Below are 17,732 nucleotides of genomic sequence, written 5' to 3'. Positions count from 1 at the left end.
ACTAAACTATTATCAAACATAGGGCATGAATATCAAGAACCAATGACGTTAGCAAATGGGTAACATGGTATGCAATAAATTAAGGCAGTTTCTAATTGCAAAAAATGGGAAATGTCTCCATTGGCGGTTTTTTTTTTAACCAATCATCAGAGATTACCAAACCTGGGACCATGGCTGGTCAGTGGTTTGTGGCAGGAAACAGCTACTATGGATTTCCAAAGTCAAGTCTGGACAGCACTGAAAGGGTCAAACAGCTCTGATCTCCACCAGTCTTAAAGCAGCTAAAGCCAGGTCGAGTCTTGTCTCTTACTAGTGTAAAGGGGAATACTCTTAAAAGTTAGACCTGCTTTGGAGTTTCATACCTGTCTGTGCACTATACGCATCTGTTGCTCTCATATATCTTGGCGTGTCTTCCTCTAACAGTCTGTTTTGTAACATTATTGGCGGTGCTTCATTTTCAATGCCTTCCAAGCGCCTTGCAATTCTTTCCTTCCTGCAAAAAGAGACAATGTTCTGGAATTCTGAAAACCCTCCAATGATACAAAACAAACCAAGTCAAGGCCAATAACCGAGCTTACCTCTTCATTTCTGAGAAGACTTTTCTGCTTGGCTCAAACAATTTTCTTAATTCTGACACTAAAGACATAGAGAAGCTTTGTGAGGTGCAGTAAATTAACTGTGTAAACATACACATCTGCGCAAAGTTATAATAACCAGTAGAGACCATCTCAAGTTCATATGGTCAAAAAACTAAAAAGAAAAAACACTGTTTAGGGATGCAGTGTGTTTGTCTTCATGTGCATCTGTCCTCCGATGGGGTTTTGTTTTAAAGTGTATATCAAGCCAAACCTTTGTTTCCCCTTACTTACTGTCCTACTGACATTTTAACACACAAACAGAAATAAACAAGACAAATAAAATAGCTTTTTCTTTCCAGTAGATGAAGACTAGAACTTGACAGTCACCCCTTACCCAACTGGTAAAACCACTGTCAAATCGACAGAAAGTGAGGGGAAACTCTCCCCAAGGAAGCACAGGATAGCAGTTAAAAAAAAAAGACGGGGTTTAAATCCTTTCCAACTTCATCTAAAACTAAAGATAAGTTTTTATTTTGACATACATTTTAATGCAAAGTTAAGTGTACCAAATGGATAGCAATGGATTAGTAAGTTATGTTATCTGCCATATTGCTGTACTGCTCTCTAGTATATTAACAGACTGCCTTTTTTCAGGGAGGTCACTGGTCTCTAGTAAATAGACATGTATCCTCAGTGAGGTCACTGGCCTCTAGCAAATTAATAGTCTGCATACTTGGTCATGTTTCTGTCCTCTGCTGATAGATAGGCCATGTTCTCAGTGATGTGCCTGATCTCTAATGAATAGGCTGTGTTCTTCTCAGTGACATGCCTAATCTCTAACAAATGGATAGGCTGAAGTCTCAGTGATGTGTCTGATCTCTACTGAATAAATAGGCCCTGCTCTCAATGAATGGGTCACCATCTACTGCTTGATATGCCGTCTTCTCAGTGATCTGCAGAAAACGCATAGGATGTGTTTTCAGTGCCGTGGCTTATCTATAGAAAAATCATGGGCTGTAATCTTAGTGGGGTGAATGATCTGTAGCAAATTAATAAGCTGCATCCTCAGTGGCATGGCTGCTCGGTGAAAAAATAGGTGATGTGGGTGATCTGTTGCGCATGGATAGGCCCTATTTCCAGTGAAAGAGCAGATCGACAGTGAACAGACATGTTCTCAGTAACATGGTTGGGCTGTAGTGAACAGATAGGTGGTGCTCCCAGCGATGTGGCTGATCTGTTGGCCAAGGATAGGACATTATAGGTCTGCTATGTATAGCAGACCTATAATGAATGCACATGCTCCAAGTAACATAGCTAGTCTGTATTGAATGGATAGGCTGCATGCTCCATAGTCTAGCTGCATTCTTTTCTTTTCATGAATGGATGGATGGATGGATAAATGACAAGTAGCAATGACTTCAGTGACAGCAATATGGCTGCAACAGATCAGGAGCAAGTGGTGGTAGTGTTGAACACCGCATGTGAATATAGCCATCCCAGGAAAATACATGACAATACGTAAACAAACGGTCCCAATTAGTAATTAGGGTGAATCATAATGGATACATTAAGGAATGTTTAGATGTTTGCTTTTTGCAATGGATAATGTAACATGAGTGTACGAAACAGGAAATATTATATACATTTCTTCACACAAACATTACAAGGTGACATTCAGCACACCAAAAAGCATATTTTAGGTTTTAAAGGTCTGCCCGGAGATGTGAAATCTGCCGATATATCATTTAGCACAGCTGATCAGACTTTTACACCGCTTCCAGGAAATAAACTATCCATAACTGCTGGGATCTGACTCGTTTCCCAGTTTCCATATCTCAGAGTTTCCATGACATGTGTCACTACTGAAATATTAACCTGCTGCCTCAGCACTGGGCGCCAACTGCAACACATTCACAATAAAACAAGTGCTCCCCAGCCTGCCATAAGATTTTGGAAGGGCTGTAGTTTTATGAAATGTAACTGAGCTGGTAAATCACATATGTGACACACATCTGGAGATGCAGGACCCTACGAATTGTACACATATGATCACTTCTTACCTTTAGGCAGGACAGAAAATATATGAGCATCAATATCCCTGGAACGGTTCCCAAAGTCGTCCGCAGCTACACTGGAAAAGCTCTTCTGAAGGCTGATTGAAAAAGAAAATATATATATATACACTCATTCTGTTAGATCACCATTTAAGGGAAAGTACTAGAAAAAAACCCTGTTTTTCATTCTAAACACTTTCTTAAGAGGGAGTTTTATGTATAGATTCAATGCCACAAGACTAATATTTAGGACAAATTTAATAGAATGGCCGAGCCATACAGGTATTCTGATCTGTCCCATAGTCCATTTATAGGGAGATTCCAGCTACAACCAATAAAACATTTTCCAAAATAACTACACATTTAAGCTAAATGGGACTGTAAGATACAGGGTACAAGAGGAAATTATGCACCAGCTATTGTTACCTGCAGACATGAGGGAGCAAGCAAGTCAGGAAGGAAGCCATTTGTAAGCATGAACAGTCCTTAAGCTAATAAAAGTTATTTACAGACAAAAAATGGTTTATTTCTTATTTATAACTAGCATGAAATAGATCATTTGGGGACTTCTGCTGCACATCACTAAGGTACAGTAAAAGCTCTGCAGGAGCTGCACACCACCTGCCAACATAGGAGTAGAACGTAAACTGCGGATGGAGTAATCATTCATAGAAAGAAAGAATTAAGAGCTGTACCATAGACAATGCAGACATTTTATATTTTAAATATAAAAGGCGGCAAGAATTGAACAACATCTGCAGGTGAAAGAGAACCTTACCAAAAGTATTTTTCTAAAGGAATAAAATCAAATATGGGTGAACACCAATGGTTAACTCACTCTCACTGTCTTCCTATGTCTTCTCTAGAACACCAGTGGAGGAAATCAGCTTGTTGGGAATATTAATCTTTGCCAACTCGGACTACTTTGTCTTTCTGCATATTCCACACAATGCTGGAGACATACAGTATTGCAATATCTAGACTCGCCAGAGGGCTTCAAATTAGAAAAATGAATGAGGTCTTTAGAAAACATGGGCATGACAGATTACAACGGGCAAATATAACTGAGCGATTCAATATATAATGAAAAAACTTATGTAGATGTTGCCTTCAGTGAAAAACACAAAACAAAATGATTAACAGATACAGAGATATGGGAATAAGGAAACGTTGGTTATAAGCAAATCTCTGTATTGTTGATTTTGAACTTTACCCTCTCAAGTCTCCATACTGGTGAGCAGGACTACACATTGACAGAGGCAGGTACGAGATCAGATTTGCAGAAAAGTTTAGATTATATATCACCGTGTATTTCTGGACCTACAGATTGTTTTGACATGCTGGTTTACTCCCCCCAATTCAGTTGGAATTGTTCAGCTTTTACATAGGTTCTCTTTAAAGCTGAACTCCAGGAAAACAGCAAAGTGCACATATGAAATTCATATATAGGAGCGGTTTTACTTCACAAAGAATATGTAAATCTGTCCACCCATTGCTGAGGTTTACACAGCACAGCCCTTTCTAGCAGGACAGTAGGCCTGATTTTTCCTTGCTGCAGTTCAGTAACACGCACAGGCCTATTTCTCCACCCCTGCCTATAACTGGACAGTGACAGAAGTAGCAGACATATGAGGTCATCTCCATCACACTGCTCTTTACTCCGTTGCTTTGCGGTTTCCTCCTATCAGCATACTCCTGTGCTCTGGTGAGCAGTGGACTGCAAGAGGCTGATACCAAGTCAAATTTGTGCACTTACATTTGCATTTAAAAACATATTTAAGGATGCATTAATGAATACAGAGCTGCATTCATTTAAGTATTTTATATCTGCCTGGAGTTCAGCTTTAAGCTGCAGGGGAAATGCAAGCATGTACGGTCACATCATGATGGAACTTCTCAGGAACAGGAATGCCCGTCCAGTCTTGTACTTCCTTTACACAATAGGGAATGAATAAAAAAAAACAAAAAAAACTGAACATGCAACTTCTTGGGAATAATTCCATGATGATTAAGTGCTTCCAAGGAAAAAGGGAATGGAACTCCCCGGCCATTTAAAGCCCAGAAATCTCAAGCTTTCAGGAAATAAAGGGAAAGTCTGCAGATCCCAGCTGAATGGGAAATCTCTGAGTCTCCTGGTATACAGCGAGCTCAGAATCCTGCACAGATAAGTGATTTGAGGCCAGTGCGGGGTGGAGGAATGTGCGTTGGAAGAGGATGAAACCCGATCAAATGCCCTTTTGCTCAGAAAAGGAAATGGCTTTGGCTTGCACTCTCGGTGCTCACAGGATAATGTGACCACACACATTTTGCATGGGCTTCGATTTGCTTACTCATCAAACTTAAGGGCGGATGCTCAAAAAGAGTTACATGAATAAACACACAAAAAACCCACAAACAGTAAAAACACTATTTGTCATAATGTCATGCAACTTAGTACAAGATGAAACTATTTGGGCGAAAACTAATAAGAACATCGCCAACAATGCTGCACTGCATAGTTGATGCTGGCAAAAGATCAGAAAATGTATGGTGGGGTATGGGCTGCCCGGGATAGCAAGGAATTATCTTCTAAATTCATAACACAACATTTTACAAAGAATGCAGCAAGGGCGTGCAAAGCGCACTAACCCATGGTAAGCAGATTTTAGGTTACTGCTGCCAGCTGGCAGATTATTTCTATTGCAGTTGCTTAGGGTTACTGTACTTTGCACACCCTAACGGTCTTATTCTGACTTCTGAAAACCACAGCAAATACAACACAAACATAAATCTTGCCTGCAGCAACCTATCAACAATGTTAGGCTTTGTTAATTGGCCAGCGAAAGGAAAAGCTGGTGTCTACACAGATGATGTGAGTACCGACTTGATACTGGTGGGGAAGGAAGTACTAGGTGCAACCTGGCAATGTTTTTAAAGGAAGTATGTCATGAGGAATAAAGGTTACGTAATGGTGTGGACTACCAGACCACTTTGTGTGACAGTTGAACCTTGGCACTTAGAAACGCACAGCGTCTGGAGTATGGTGCCCCGGCAAAGTGCTGAAGCGCTGATCCCAGTCCATTACATTGTTGTTGTTTTTATTCTTTGTTAGAACTTTATTGTAATGTCACAATTTACATTTCATTCAGTTGTAGGGGCTCAGTGGGGTGTGAGGTGGTTATACTGCATCGCATCTCGCTGTTTTGAAAAAAATAAGGCAGTGGTGTGAATGGGCACCATGCGTAACTAGGCAAACTGCCTTGTTTTGCATTGGGGCTGCGCTGGCAATAACCAATGCAGCTCCAACGCAGACGGTGTGAATAGACCCATACTGTTTTGGTGCTTACTTAAGCCAGTGAAGAAAAAATATTTTTAGACTGGCTTCTAGTAGTTAAATGATTTGGTTTTTTGAATGTTTCTGAGAGTGATATCAAATGTGACAGTCTCATGTCACATATGCCTGCAGTCTTCTGAAGCATGCCCCCAATCACAACAACTGCAGTCTCTGACCATATCTTGTATCATGTATGCATTCTTTGACCATCTCTTGTAGCATGCTCGTAGTCTTTGACCATCTCCTGTTGCATAGTCTGCAGTCTGATAGCTTCCTGTAGTATTACATTCAATTAATATTATGTGTGGCCCTTTACTGATATCCACTATATCTAGCAAGTTGACCAGCACTGCCCCAGGAACTTTCTTGATGTTTCTTTTGGGTGTACCTCCTATGCCTAAGGTCCAGAACTGGTTCTGTCAATGACAAAGTATTGTGTTGGAGAAAGCCAGGCACCTAGCCTGGTTCACACCTCTTTGCGCAATAATGGACAAAACGCAAAATCAAGCCAATGGCGACAGTTCACACCTTAGCATTGTGCAACGCGTGCAATATCAACCTGTCATGCAAACAGGTGCAGGAGCTTTTTTGCAGGCGCATGCTGCATGGTTTTGATCCTATGCATCCCTACGCAAAATCAGGTAAAAAAGTGCGTCAAACACCCGAAAACAGCGTAAACCGCAATTGCTTAGGTGTAAACCATGCCTGACAAAGGAGGAATTCAACAGCCGCCTCCATATTTCTCTCGGCACACATTTCCTTTAATGCAGTCTTAAAAAAAAAAAAACCTTTTCAGGATGTTCATTTGTCAAGGAACCTTCCTGCAATATGCAAATGGAACAATATTATAATAAAATTCTCACTCTGTGTTCTAAGCATTGCACTGAACGAATCAATATTTATATGCCGTGTATGCAGACGCAGACAGAGGTCCTTCTAAGAGTCCATTCCGTGCTGATCTCAAAAGGGAGGTTTTGGGAGTTTTTAATTGTGCTTCAGTGCTGCAACGCAATTAAAAACGGCCAAAACCGATTCCATTGAAAGCTGTATGGAAACTACACTGATCAGCGCGGCAAAAAAGGGGCAGGGAGCAGTTCGGGCAGGGAACGGTTTGGATCGCGCTGAGCCGAGTGGTCGCATGAACAGTTCCCAAAGCGATGTAGGGGATCGTTCATGTTGGCCGAACCGCCCGGGTGTGAACAGGGCCTAAAAGTACCTGGGGGATCTCCTTTGGTGAAGCCTCGGAGTTCTGTGATGAAATGGTCCTTCTCGGTTAAAACCTAAAATAAAAAACACAAAAGCAGAATGGTAAACATTGATGGTGTCAAAAAGTATATCAAATTAGTAACTAAAAAACAATATATATTATATGCAAGTACATAAAGAACACTTTACCAAGCCATATTTCCATCTCTACTGCCCATGTCACATAACTGAATTCAATTCCAGACAACCACTCTCCCTGACCGACATTACGTTGAGATTAGGCACCTTCTGCACTACCCACCGAAATCCTGTTAGCTGAAGGTACTACTCTTCCATGGATACTGGAACTAGCACCATGACCACTTCCACCATGCATATGTAATGTATCACTTTCCATACTATCAATTCACATCCGTCCCTGCCCTCAAGGAGCTTATAAATTGTGGTCCCCATCTCACATGTATATATAGAAGCGCCAATTTGGACAGAAGTCAAACCTCCCAGCATGTCATTTATGTGTGGTCAGAGAAGTCCTGCTGAAATCATGACCTATATTTGGAGATGATATAAAATGTTATGACGGGATGTTGCCATATACTCACACAACAGGTAAGAGGTCAGTGACAATTGTGTCACTGTGAGGGAATGCTGGCTCAGAAAGCTGAGAGATGAAAGAGCAATGACAGCAAACCACGGCTGGAGTCCACACTCCATTAGGACAGGCTCATGAGACAGATAATTTCTGTGCTATGATGGAAGGCATTAAAATTGTGCTCTCAGCTTGGATATTTCACCTCTGAGCCAAGACTTTGGATAAGTTATTTCCACAACGAGGATATATGGAATTTATGTAGTCACCCAAACAGGCAATTTAAAACCACATTCTTGTATATTTAAAATGAACACTCCTAACTGGAAAATTAAGTCTTGAAATGTATACAAACAGTGCAGTCTACCTGCTCAGCAGTCATTACATCATATGCGTGTTGTGACCCCCAAGTGTGCTTGCCACAAAAATTAACTGAGCTCAGCTGAGCTTATAAATTAAAGAACCCCGCTGAGCTTTGTTCAAAGCCTGAACTAAGGTAGGGTCCAATAATGCCTGCCAGCTCAATCGCCCTATAAAGTAAATGGCAGCTTAAAGCTGGATACAAACACACATATTTTCTTTGTTCAGCCTGCCGGCATTAGTGAGCACAGGTGCTGTGGAATGAAAATCAGAGAGGTTATAGCCTTCCTTTAAATTTCACTGAATACAGTCTGTAGGAGGGCAGTGCTTCCGAAAGCCTATGTAGAAAAGATGTGTAACAGCTCTCTGCTTCCTACTTCACCAAATCGCATTGCAACTGCAAAAGAGAGGTTTGAAGCAGATTGGTGGTAGTGAGAAACTTCTGAGCAATGGCATTTATTTTTATATCAGGCATAAGAGTCTGCAAGTGTTCCAGCATCACAAGGTGGGGTGAATTCATGCACTGTAATAATATCTGGATGAAATACTGAACTACTTAGCAGGTATGCTTTTCTCCCTGTAAGCTCAACTTTATTTCCAATTCTGAATTTAATGTACCATTAAAACCTCATCAGGCTAAAAAAACTTCAGGTTTGAGACAAAATGTGAACGTGGAAGTGCAGATGTCATTTAAAAACACTGATTATCCAAGTGACACAGATGCCTAACCCCTGGCACTTCACACTCCCCAACTTTGGCCTGTCTGGTATTGTGGTGAACAGCACCAAATTAGATGATTCAAGATGGGACAACTTTCAGTTTGGAACTGAAAGGATATAATTAGTTTACACCAGACTCATCAATCTTCCTGCGTGAGTTATCACTGTGACCTTTACCTATGGACAGCTGCCAGCACCCAGAAACTATGCAACGGCTAACGTCCCGCTTTCCTGCAAGCCTCTGCGGGTTTATTCACAAGCTTGGTCACTCTTGCTTTCCTTACAACAATTAATCCATATAATTAGCACTTTTGAATTAATTCTTCCATTGTTTGGAAAGGGAAGAAGGATTGGCTGTAAGGACATTAAGTTATGAGCAATCTCTCCAAAAGGACACAGACAAAACAAACATTTTCAGTAAAGTGAGGAAATGTTAAAACGTGGACAATGTTTTTGTTGTCTGTGCCCTGTTTTGGCGACAACCATACAACATGTATCTTGAAAAGTCATCATAGTGCAGGAAGTGAGGGAAAGCCTCTCCAATGAGGTCAAACAGGAAAGCAAAAAAAACAAACCTCCCACTCTACCGCCACGCCCCACTTTCAAAGAGAAATGTTTTTGGGGAAGGGGGGGTTGCTGGAGTTGGGCGTTATCCCTCAACTGTAAGAACTGCGAGACTACAAGACTGTTGCTATTAAGAGACAAAACAGCATGTAAATGCAAACGGACCATAAAATATACACCCAAAGGATTTTGAGATTAGATCTTTATTGTAGGTATAATAAAGATGTCTTATGTAAGCAGGAACTGAAAATGCTAATTTTATATTTAAATGTAAAATATCTGATTCAAATTCAACACAAAAAACAATTATTAATTTTACAATTTATTATTATTCAAAAAAAAGTTTAAAAAAAGAAGGTTTGGTTATTAAGACTGCGATACCAACACACACAAACGTCATCAGACATTTAGTTTGAACAGACAAAAAACAATTTCGGAACGCTCGTTCGACTTTCTGATCGTTGATGGGGACAAACTGAGGATCAATTTCGACCACGGCGATTAAAAAATTTGAAGGAGCATGTTAGAAATTTGTTTGATCGAGAAAAAATTTCCAACAGTGATTGTGGTTTTCAGTCGGAAACTCCATTGATTCCAAAATAGCATGTTAAATAAAAATGAAAATTAAACGAAATTTCGAAGGACAATCTGCAAGTTTCTGATGCCAATATCAAAGGATCTGATGGGATTTTTCGTAGGAACGTTCATATAAAAATCTACCCTTTAACACAATACTTTAATTAGTGCTCCCTTGGAACTACAGTGACACCTCAGTGGTACCTTCAGGAGGGTGACTACTTGTGTTCCCCATGGTCCCTGTGTGTGTTGTAAAGTAGTCACCACTCCAAGCTCACTCCCGCGATGCATTACAATTGTGCAACCAATTGTGGTTGTGCAAAAAAAATTCTTAAGAAATCCCGACAAATAAAACCTCATTTGTTTTAGGGAGCTACAAGAACAGAGTTATACTCACCCAAACCCCAAACTCAACTGACGGCTAGACTAGTCTGTTCAACCTGGCGTCCCCCATGGCCCAGTGGTCTAAGGTCCAGCAAGTGATCACATCCTACAGGACGTGAGGTCGCCATGGGACATTCAATCGCTGGAGTGGAGGAGACAGGTTGAAGGGTCTGATCTAGGAGCCAGCTGGGTTTGTGGTTTGGGTGAGTAACGATTTTAGCTCCCTAGACAAGATAAACACTTTAACGCCGGACGTTTTATTTACCCGGAGTTCTTCTCTAAAGGCACTGTAAGGAGAAAGTGGAAAGCATATGGAAAGGCATCAAGAGCTCGAACTTTGGGCTGGATAATGGTCACCAAAGTATGTTTACCAAAGTAGAGACAAAATGCACAACGCCACTATACAAGAGGGGCTACTACAAATGAACAAAACACACATCAAAGCATGATAAACTGCATTTAAATTAGGTCAGATTGTAATGACACAGATCCTCAGAAACAAGACAGAACCATTTGTGATACATAGTGCAGTAGCATACATGCTTGGTCATAGCGTATTTGTTTACAGCAATCAAGCATCTGGATTCACCAGAATTACAGAACTGAATTGATCACTATGGCCAATGACACTTTTTGTGCCCTAGTTTTTTTCAGGCAAGCCATGGAAACAGATGACCTCGAACACAGGACCGCGTGGTGCTGGCCTAAGGCTGCACAGGACAACTGATCAATTGGAGGCAATACAGTGAGGAAAATAATGATTTGATCCCCTGCAGATTTTGTAAGTTTGCCCACTTACAAAGGAATGAAAGGTCCATAATTTTCACCATAGGTGTATTTTAAATGATGAGACTAGGAATGCAACGATATATCGGCCGCCGAAAGATATCGGCCGAAAATTGCACTTTTGGCATAATGGCAAAAGTGCCATTTTCTGTCCGATACAGCGGTGCATCCATTCTTTCTCTTCCCCGCTGGGCTCTGCACTGTCACAGGAGGCAGAGCGCTGCGGGAGGAGAGCGATGTGAGCGGCCAGAGTCTCGCCTCCTATCACAGATCAGAGGAGAGCATTGTGGGCGGAGACAGCCAGCGCTGTCACAGGAGGCTGAGCTCTCCTCCCGCACCGCTCGCTCAGCCTCCTGTGAAAGCTGTCAGACAGGAGAGTGGGTACAAACACTCAGCGATCTCTGAGTGTTTGTAAATAATGGAGGACAGAGTAAGGTTACTATAGCCTCAATTATGAATGGGAGTTCTCTACATCGCCTCCTGTTCATTCATAGTTGTGGTAATAGTAAACATACTCTGCCCTCATGTTATGAATGAACAGGAACACTCAGTATAGAGGATTCCTGTTCATTGATAACAGGGGCTTCAGAAAAAGAGATTGAGGACACAGAGTCCTCAATCTCTTTTTCTATTTTAAAAGGGAATAATCAGGTGTCTGTTTAGACCCCTAATATTTCCCCGAAGACCCTAGAGGTAAAAAAATAATAATTCATCTTGCATGGAGCTCCAGACCGATTGCGATTGTTTATTTTGTATTCCTTCCATTTGCGAATAATCACAACTTTCTCGCTGGTAGTCGTGTAGCCCATTCCAGCCTTGTGCAGGTCTATAATCTTGTCCCTAACGTCCTTTGACAGCTCTTTGGTCTTGCCCATGGTGGTGAGGTTTGAATGGAAGAAAAAGATTCTGTGGACAAATGTCTTTTATAAACATAACGAGTTGTCGTTAGGAGCGCCTTCTTAAATTGGCAGGACTAATCTGCGTACCACATAGCCAGTCTGTGGGAACCAAAATTATTGTTGGTTGGTAGGGGACCAAATACTTATTTTACTCACTGAACTGCAACTCAATTTATAACATTTGTATCATGTTTTTTTTTTTCTGGATTTTTGGTTGATATTCTGCCTATCATTTAAAATACACCTATAATAAAAATTATAGACCTTTTATTTCTTTGTAAGTGGGCAAACTTACAAAATCTACAGGGGATCAAATAATTATTTTCCTCACTATTAGCAAGGCAGCATGTGCACAAATTAATTACTGAAGTCCTGGAATTTGTCAGTCTGTGAGCCCCTGCTCTCAATGGCAGCTCCCATAAAAATAGAGCCCATTCCTCCATCAACACTACCTACACTGTTCGGGCGGCCGTTGTCAGAATGCAAAGCAAACATCGGGATTCCTCGATGGACACCCACAGTGCGATTAGTTCACACCTTGGTGACTCCTGACCGTGCTGCAATCGTGCACAAAACAGCGCAGATCGCCGCACGGTCAAGAGCCACCTAGGTGTGAACCTAGCCTAAAGAAATGTGATAGACCAATGAATGCTGTATATTCCAACCCTTCAATTTTGTCAACCTAGGTTCTGGCATAATAAGCCACAAATCAAGACTTATGCAGACTAAAACACATCACAAAGTGCTACTAATCACCCAACACTATTAAAGCTCAAGGTCTTCTAAAGCGTTTTCTTTTAATTTTGGATACAGTGGGGAAGAATTAGAACATTATTTTATTTTCTATCGCATTGTCCCAACTGGGGAGATTCGGCATCACTTTCTAATCCTGGGAAGATCAGGACACACAATTCGGGGAACTGGTGTAATTGGGACAGAGAGGAATAGTCATTTTTAATTTGTTGTGGTCTGTGTCCCCATTGGGCGTTCCTCTAAATGTCAGTCCCTATGACTTCTCTGCAAGGAACTCTAACCTGCTCTGTGCAAAACAAAACAGGTTAGTGTTGGGCTTTAAGTATTTCAAATAAATGTACATATTCTTTTCTAAGCCAGGCAAATGATTAGCTGCTGTCACTTTTTGAAAGGCTTTACAGCTGGAATTCCATGCATACATATACCTGACTCCACACACACCTGTCACAGATTAGCTATGAACTGAGTAAGCAGGATTGTCTGCACTCACATATCATCTGTGACACTCAACAACAGTTGTAGCCGCATTGTAGAGCTGAAGCTAACGATTATTTTCAAAATCGATTAGTTAGCCGATTATTAAGTTCGATTAATCGGTTAATCGGATAAATAAAATACATTTTAAAAAATGGCTCCAGTGATGGACTACTAGTTTGTATTGAGGTTGTAGTCCATCACAGGAGCAAGCTTGGAGCGGTGGAAGTAAAAAAATGGTGTGGTGTGCAATATAGTGAAATGGAAAGTGGACTACAAATCCCAGCAATAGTACATTATACAGCGCAATGCAGAATATTACCACCTATAGAGGACTACAACAAATCCCAGAAATAGTACATTATAGCTGGCGGTATTCTGCATTGCGCTGTATAATGTACTGTTGCTGGGTTTTGTAGTCCTCTATAGCTAGTGGTATTCGGCATTGCACCACTGTATAATGTATTATTGCTGGGTCTACTTCGGAAGCTGATCGATTATTGAAAAAGTTGACAACTTTTTCAATAATCGATTATGTCGATTAGTTGTTGCAGCCCTACCGCATTGTAAATCCGGCACACAGCTCAGTACACAAGTCACACAGCCCAGCCTATAGAGAACATAACTGGGCAATGCCACACATTCATGTCAGCTTTAATAAAGCATCAGAACTGCTACATTTGCAGGCCTGTCACACAAAAAATAAGAAAACCCTTAGGGGGTTTCTTTGTGTGTCAACCTAATTAAACATGATTGGGTTCTCTGAAAAGTGTAGATTATCTTGTCGGAAAATCTTAAGTAAACCTGTAACAAGCCCTAGCAAATAAAACGGAGAACCAACATAGCAGACAGAATTCACCTTCAGTGAAAACCACATGTGAAAATAAAAATAGTAGATTCAGATATATGGAACAACTCCAGGCATATGATATCTTAACCCTTGTAGTGGGGCTACCCTGCACTGCAAGGGTTAAGTGCTTGTTTTGTCCAGGGATTTAAAATAATCAAGATGTACCAAATCTCAGTCCTGGCTGGCAGCTAGCCCTGTCCCGCTCCATCTCCACATCCTCAAGTATAATACACTATATTGGACATGACGGCTCGTGGGACCTTACACCGCCAGAGCGAAAGGGGAGCCAAGCTGCAGGGAAGGACCAATATGGAGGCTCTGAAAGTGGGAGTGAGCAAGACTAGGGATGCACTGATACTAGTATAGGTGCCGATACCAAGCGCTCCCGATACCAGAACTTCCGGTATCAGGAAGCTGGGCGGCAGGTCATTCATTACACGCTGCAAGGCTTCCTGATAGGCCGGGAAGCTAGCTCCATGCTCCCTTGTCACCAGGGAGCATGGAGCTGGCTTCCTGGGTAATCGAGTCATTACACGCCACCCGGCTTCATTAATGGGACTTCCGGTAACGGCGAGTACCGAAAAATATATATCGGTATTCTTACTCGATACCGGTGCATCCCTAGGCGAGACCAAGCCAGACTTCCACCAGGAAATGCAAGATCTGGATACAACAACTTTAGCTGAATGGATCTACTAATTATTTTTAGTTACAGTTTTCACCGATAGTTACCTCTGCCTATATATCTTTTTCCCATTGCGTCACATACCAAGATTTAGATTTCATGTCTTTAACAGATTTGCTTTAAATAAGTGCTGGCCGCACCAATATGAGTGTCTAATTCCAAAGCTCACTCCTAACTAAAGTTTCCATATGTTCAAAAGAAAAGGCTTTGGCCTGGACTCTCCTTGAAGGAAGATAAACCACTGCCGATAAATAACTCCAGGTTACTGCCCCACCATCAGCTGCGAAACCTCGACTGACCCTCAGGCCCAACCGCCTACTAAAAGGTGCCCATACACTGCACGATTATCGTACGATAATCGTATGCGATCGGTTTTTCGTACGATAATCGAGCAGTGTGAACGGAGACGTGCGACCGTTTCTACTGTACGGTCGCACGTCTTCCATCGAACCAGCATGTTTGAAAACCCGCCGGGAATCGTACGATTCTCGGCTGGTTAGAACGGTGCTCGGAAGACAAATGCCGAACGGGCCGGTGTGCGCACGCGCACACTGCCCGTTCAGCATTGCGGTCATCGGAAGCCCGCCCCTCAGGGGGGCGGGCTTGCGATGATCGAGAGTGCGATCTGCCTGTCCAAGATAGGCAGATCGTACGTTTTTTTAATCCCTGTACAACCATCGCAAGACTAAAGTCTTGCGATGGTTGTAGAGTGTATGGCCACCTTAAGACAACACAGTCAGACCACAAGACTGAGCAGGTGGGAAAGATATAAGAAGCGCAAACTGGACATGTTCCCCACTGTCATCAGTCCGCAAGAACAATCACCAGGTCAACTGTAGTATGCATTGGGCAACACCAACACTGCTACTGACTATGGATACAATGTAATAAATCCTATGTTTGTCCAGCAGTCACACACCTGATAGGTGTGATTTCGACAAGATAATTTAAAATGCATGGACAGACTATAGGGTGCGGATGACTGTTACAATGGGGTTATGTACATCTACATCTGCACAAGTTTCTTGAAAATGCTAGTTGCCTGGTTAGGCTGAGCCAATGGCTTAAGTACTTTGAAGTCAGAGTTCCTTATCGACATACTTGTTCTGGGTCAGCAACTCAAATATTAAAGCCATTAGATTAACAAGGCAGCCAAGTACCTGGCATTTTTGGAAGGAGAAAACAGCAATGGCAGCCTACATATTTGTCAGCACATTAAAAATCGTGTAAAAAGTACATATACATACATACATACATACATACATACATACAGGTATTATATTGCCAAAAGTATTGGGGCACCCTCCAAATCATTGGATTCAGGTGTTCCGTGAAATTTCCTTGCTACTAAATATTCCACGGTCACCTGTTAGTGATATTATAACAAAGTGGAAGCAACTGGGAACAACAGCAACTCAGCCACCAAGTGGTAGGCCACGAAAAAGGACAGAGCGGGGTCAGCGCAAACTGAAGCGCACAGTGCACAGAAGTCGCCAACTGTCTGCAGAGGCAATAGCTACAGACCTCCAAACTTTGTACGACCTTCAGATTGGCACAACAGCGCGTAGAGAGCATAATGGAGTGGGTTTCCATGGCCAAGCAGCTGCATCCAAGCCATACATCACCAAGTGCAATGCAAAGCGTCAGATGCAGTGGTGTAAAGCAGGCTGCCACTGGACTCCAGAGAATACGTCTCCACTTCTCTGGAGTGATGAATCAAGCTTCTCTGTCTGGCAATCCGATGGACGTGTCTGGGTTTGGCGGTTGCCAGGAGAACGGTACTTGCCTGACTGCATTGTGACAAGTGTAAAGTTTGGTGGAGGGGGGATTATGGTGTGGGGTTGTTTTTCAGGGGTTGGGCTTGGCCCCTTAGTTCCAGTGAAGGGAACTCTTAAGGCATCAGCATACCAAGACATTTTGGACAATTTCATGCTCCCATCTTTGTGGGAACAGTTTGGGGATGGCCCCTTCCTGTTCCAACATGACTGCACACCAGTGCACAAAGCAAAGTCCATAAAGACATGGACTAGCGAGTTTGGGGTGGAGGAACTTGACTGGCCTGCACAGAGTCCTGACCTAAACCCGACAGAACACCTTTGAGATGAATTAGAGCGGAGACTGCGAGCCCGGCCTTCTCGTCCAACATCAGTACCTGACCTCACAAATTCGCTTCTGAAAGAATGGTCAAACATTCCCATAGACACACTCCTAAACCTTGTGGACAGCCATTGTATGCCATTGCGTTACCTATGAAGGTTCTGCTTCCTGCTTTGTAATGCTGTACCTTATTCCTCAGTTCTGCTAGACTAGGCATTGTCTGTCCAAAACCTACAGATACTTTAATCACCTGAAACACCCCAAACTCTCTTGGCAGTTGCTGACCATGGGATCTTTACCTAGGGATTCCATCACAACATGACGTTTATGTGAAGCAGTTGTCTCTTAGCAAATATGAGGTACTTTCCTATATTAATTACACCAATAATGTGATTTGGCAATGCTCACTCTTGATTCACGTGAAGTATTCAAATCACATGTCAACATCAAATTATCTGATAATTTTATAACAGCCATCATCTTATTGGTGCAATTAGCCCTAATTCAGCAAACCTGGAAAAATAATGACCTTTCACACCAACACTAATGGACACCAGAAAAATAATGAACTAAAATATGGTGAAACTATGACCCAAAAAGGTTTAGTCCTTTAATGGTATCAATGTTTTGGAACACAGCACTCAGGGAGGTAAGAACTGGAGCACTGTGCATAGCAGCAGCAAGGTGCACAGAGCAATTAGCACACTGCTCCCTTATGACATAGCTTTGCTCGCTCTCCTAGAATGTGCTAACAGTCGCTGGGTACAGAATAGGTGGCACCTGGAAGCACACACACACACACACACACACACACACACACACACACACACACACACACACACACA

General features: G+C 42.1%; 1 protein-coding gene across 1 annotated transcript in view; it reads right to left on the bottom strand.

Annotated features, from left to right (window-relative positions):
* SVIL (supervillin) overlaps positions 1-17,732 on the bottom strand; it is a 126,505-nt gene that overhangs the window by 108,165 nt on the left and 608 nt on the right. The window contains exons 2-5 of the mRNA XM_018563437.1: positions 7,162-7,225; positions 2,639-2,730; positions 579-636; positions 363-493 (exon numbers count right to left, since the gene is read on the bottom strand). Coding sequence (XP_018418939.1) covers positions 363-493; positions 579-636; positions 2,639-2,730; positions 7,162-7,225 — 345 coding nt within the window. The remainder of the gene's footprint in view (positions 1-362; positions 494-578; positions 637-2,638; positions 2,731-7,161; positions 7,226-17,732) is intronic.

The sequence above is a fragment of the Nanorana parkeri genome, unplaced genomic scaffold (genome assembly GCF_000935625.1).
Source record: "Nanorana parkeri isolate BGI_ZX_2015 unplaced genomic scaffold, ASM93562v1 scaffold664, whole genome shotgun sequence".
NCBI classification, from domain to species: Eukaryota; Metazoa; Chordata; class Amphibia; order Anura; family Dicroglossidae; genus Nanorana; species Nanorana parkeri.
Note: the sequence above shows the minus strand (reverse complement) of the source record. Positions and strands in the feature narration are given on the sequence as shown.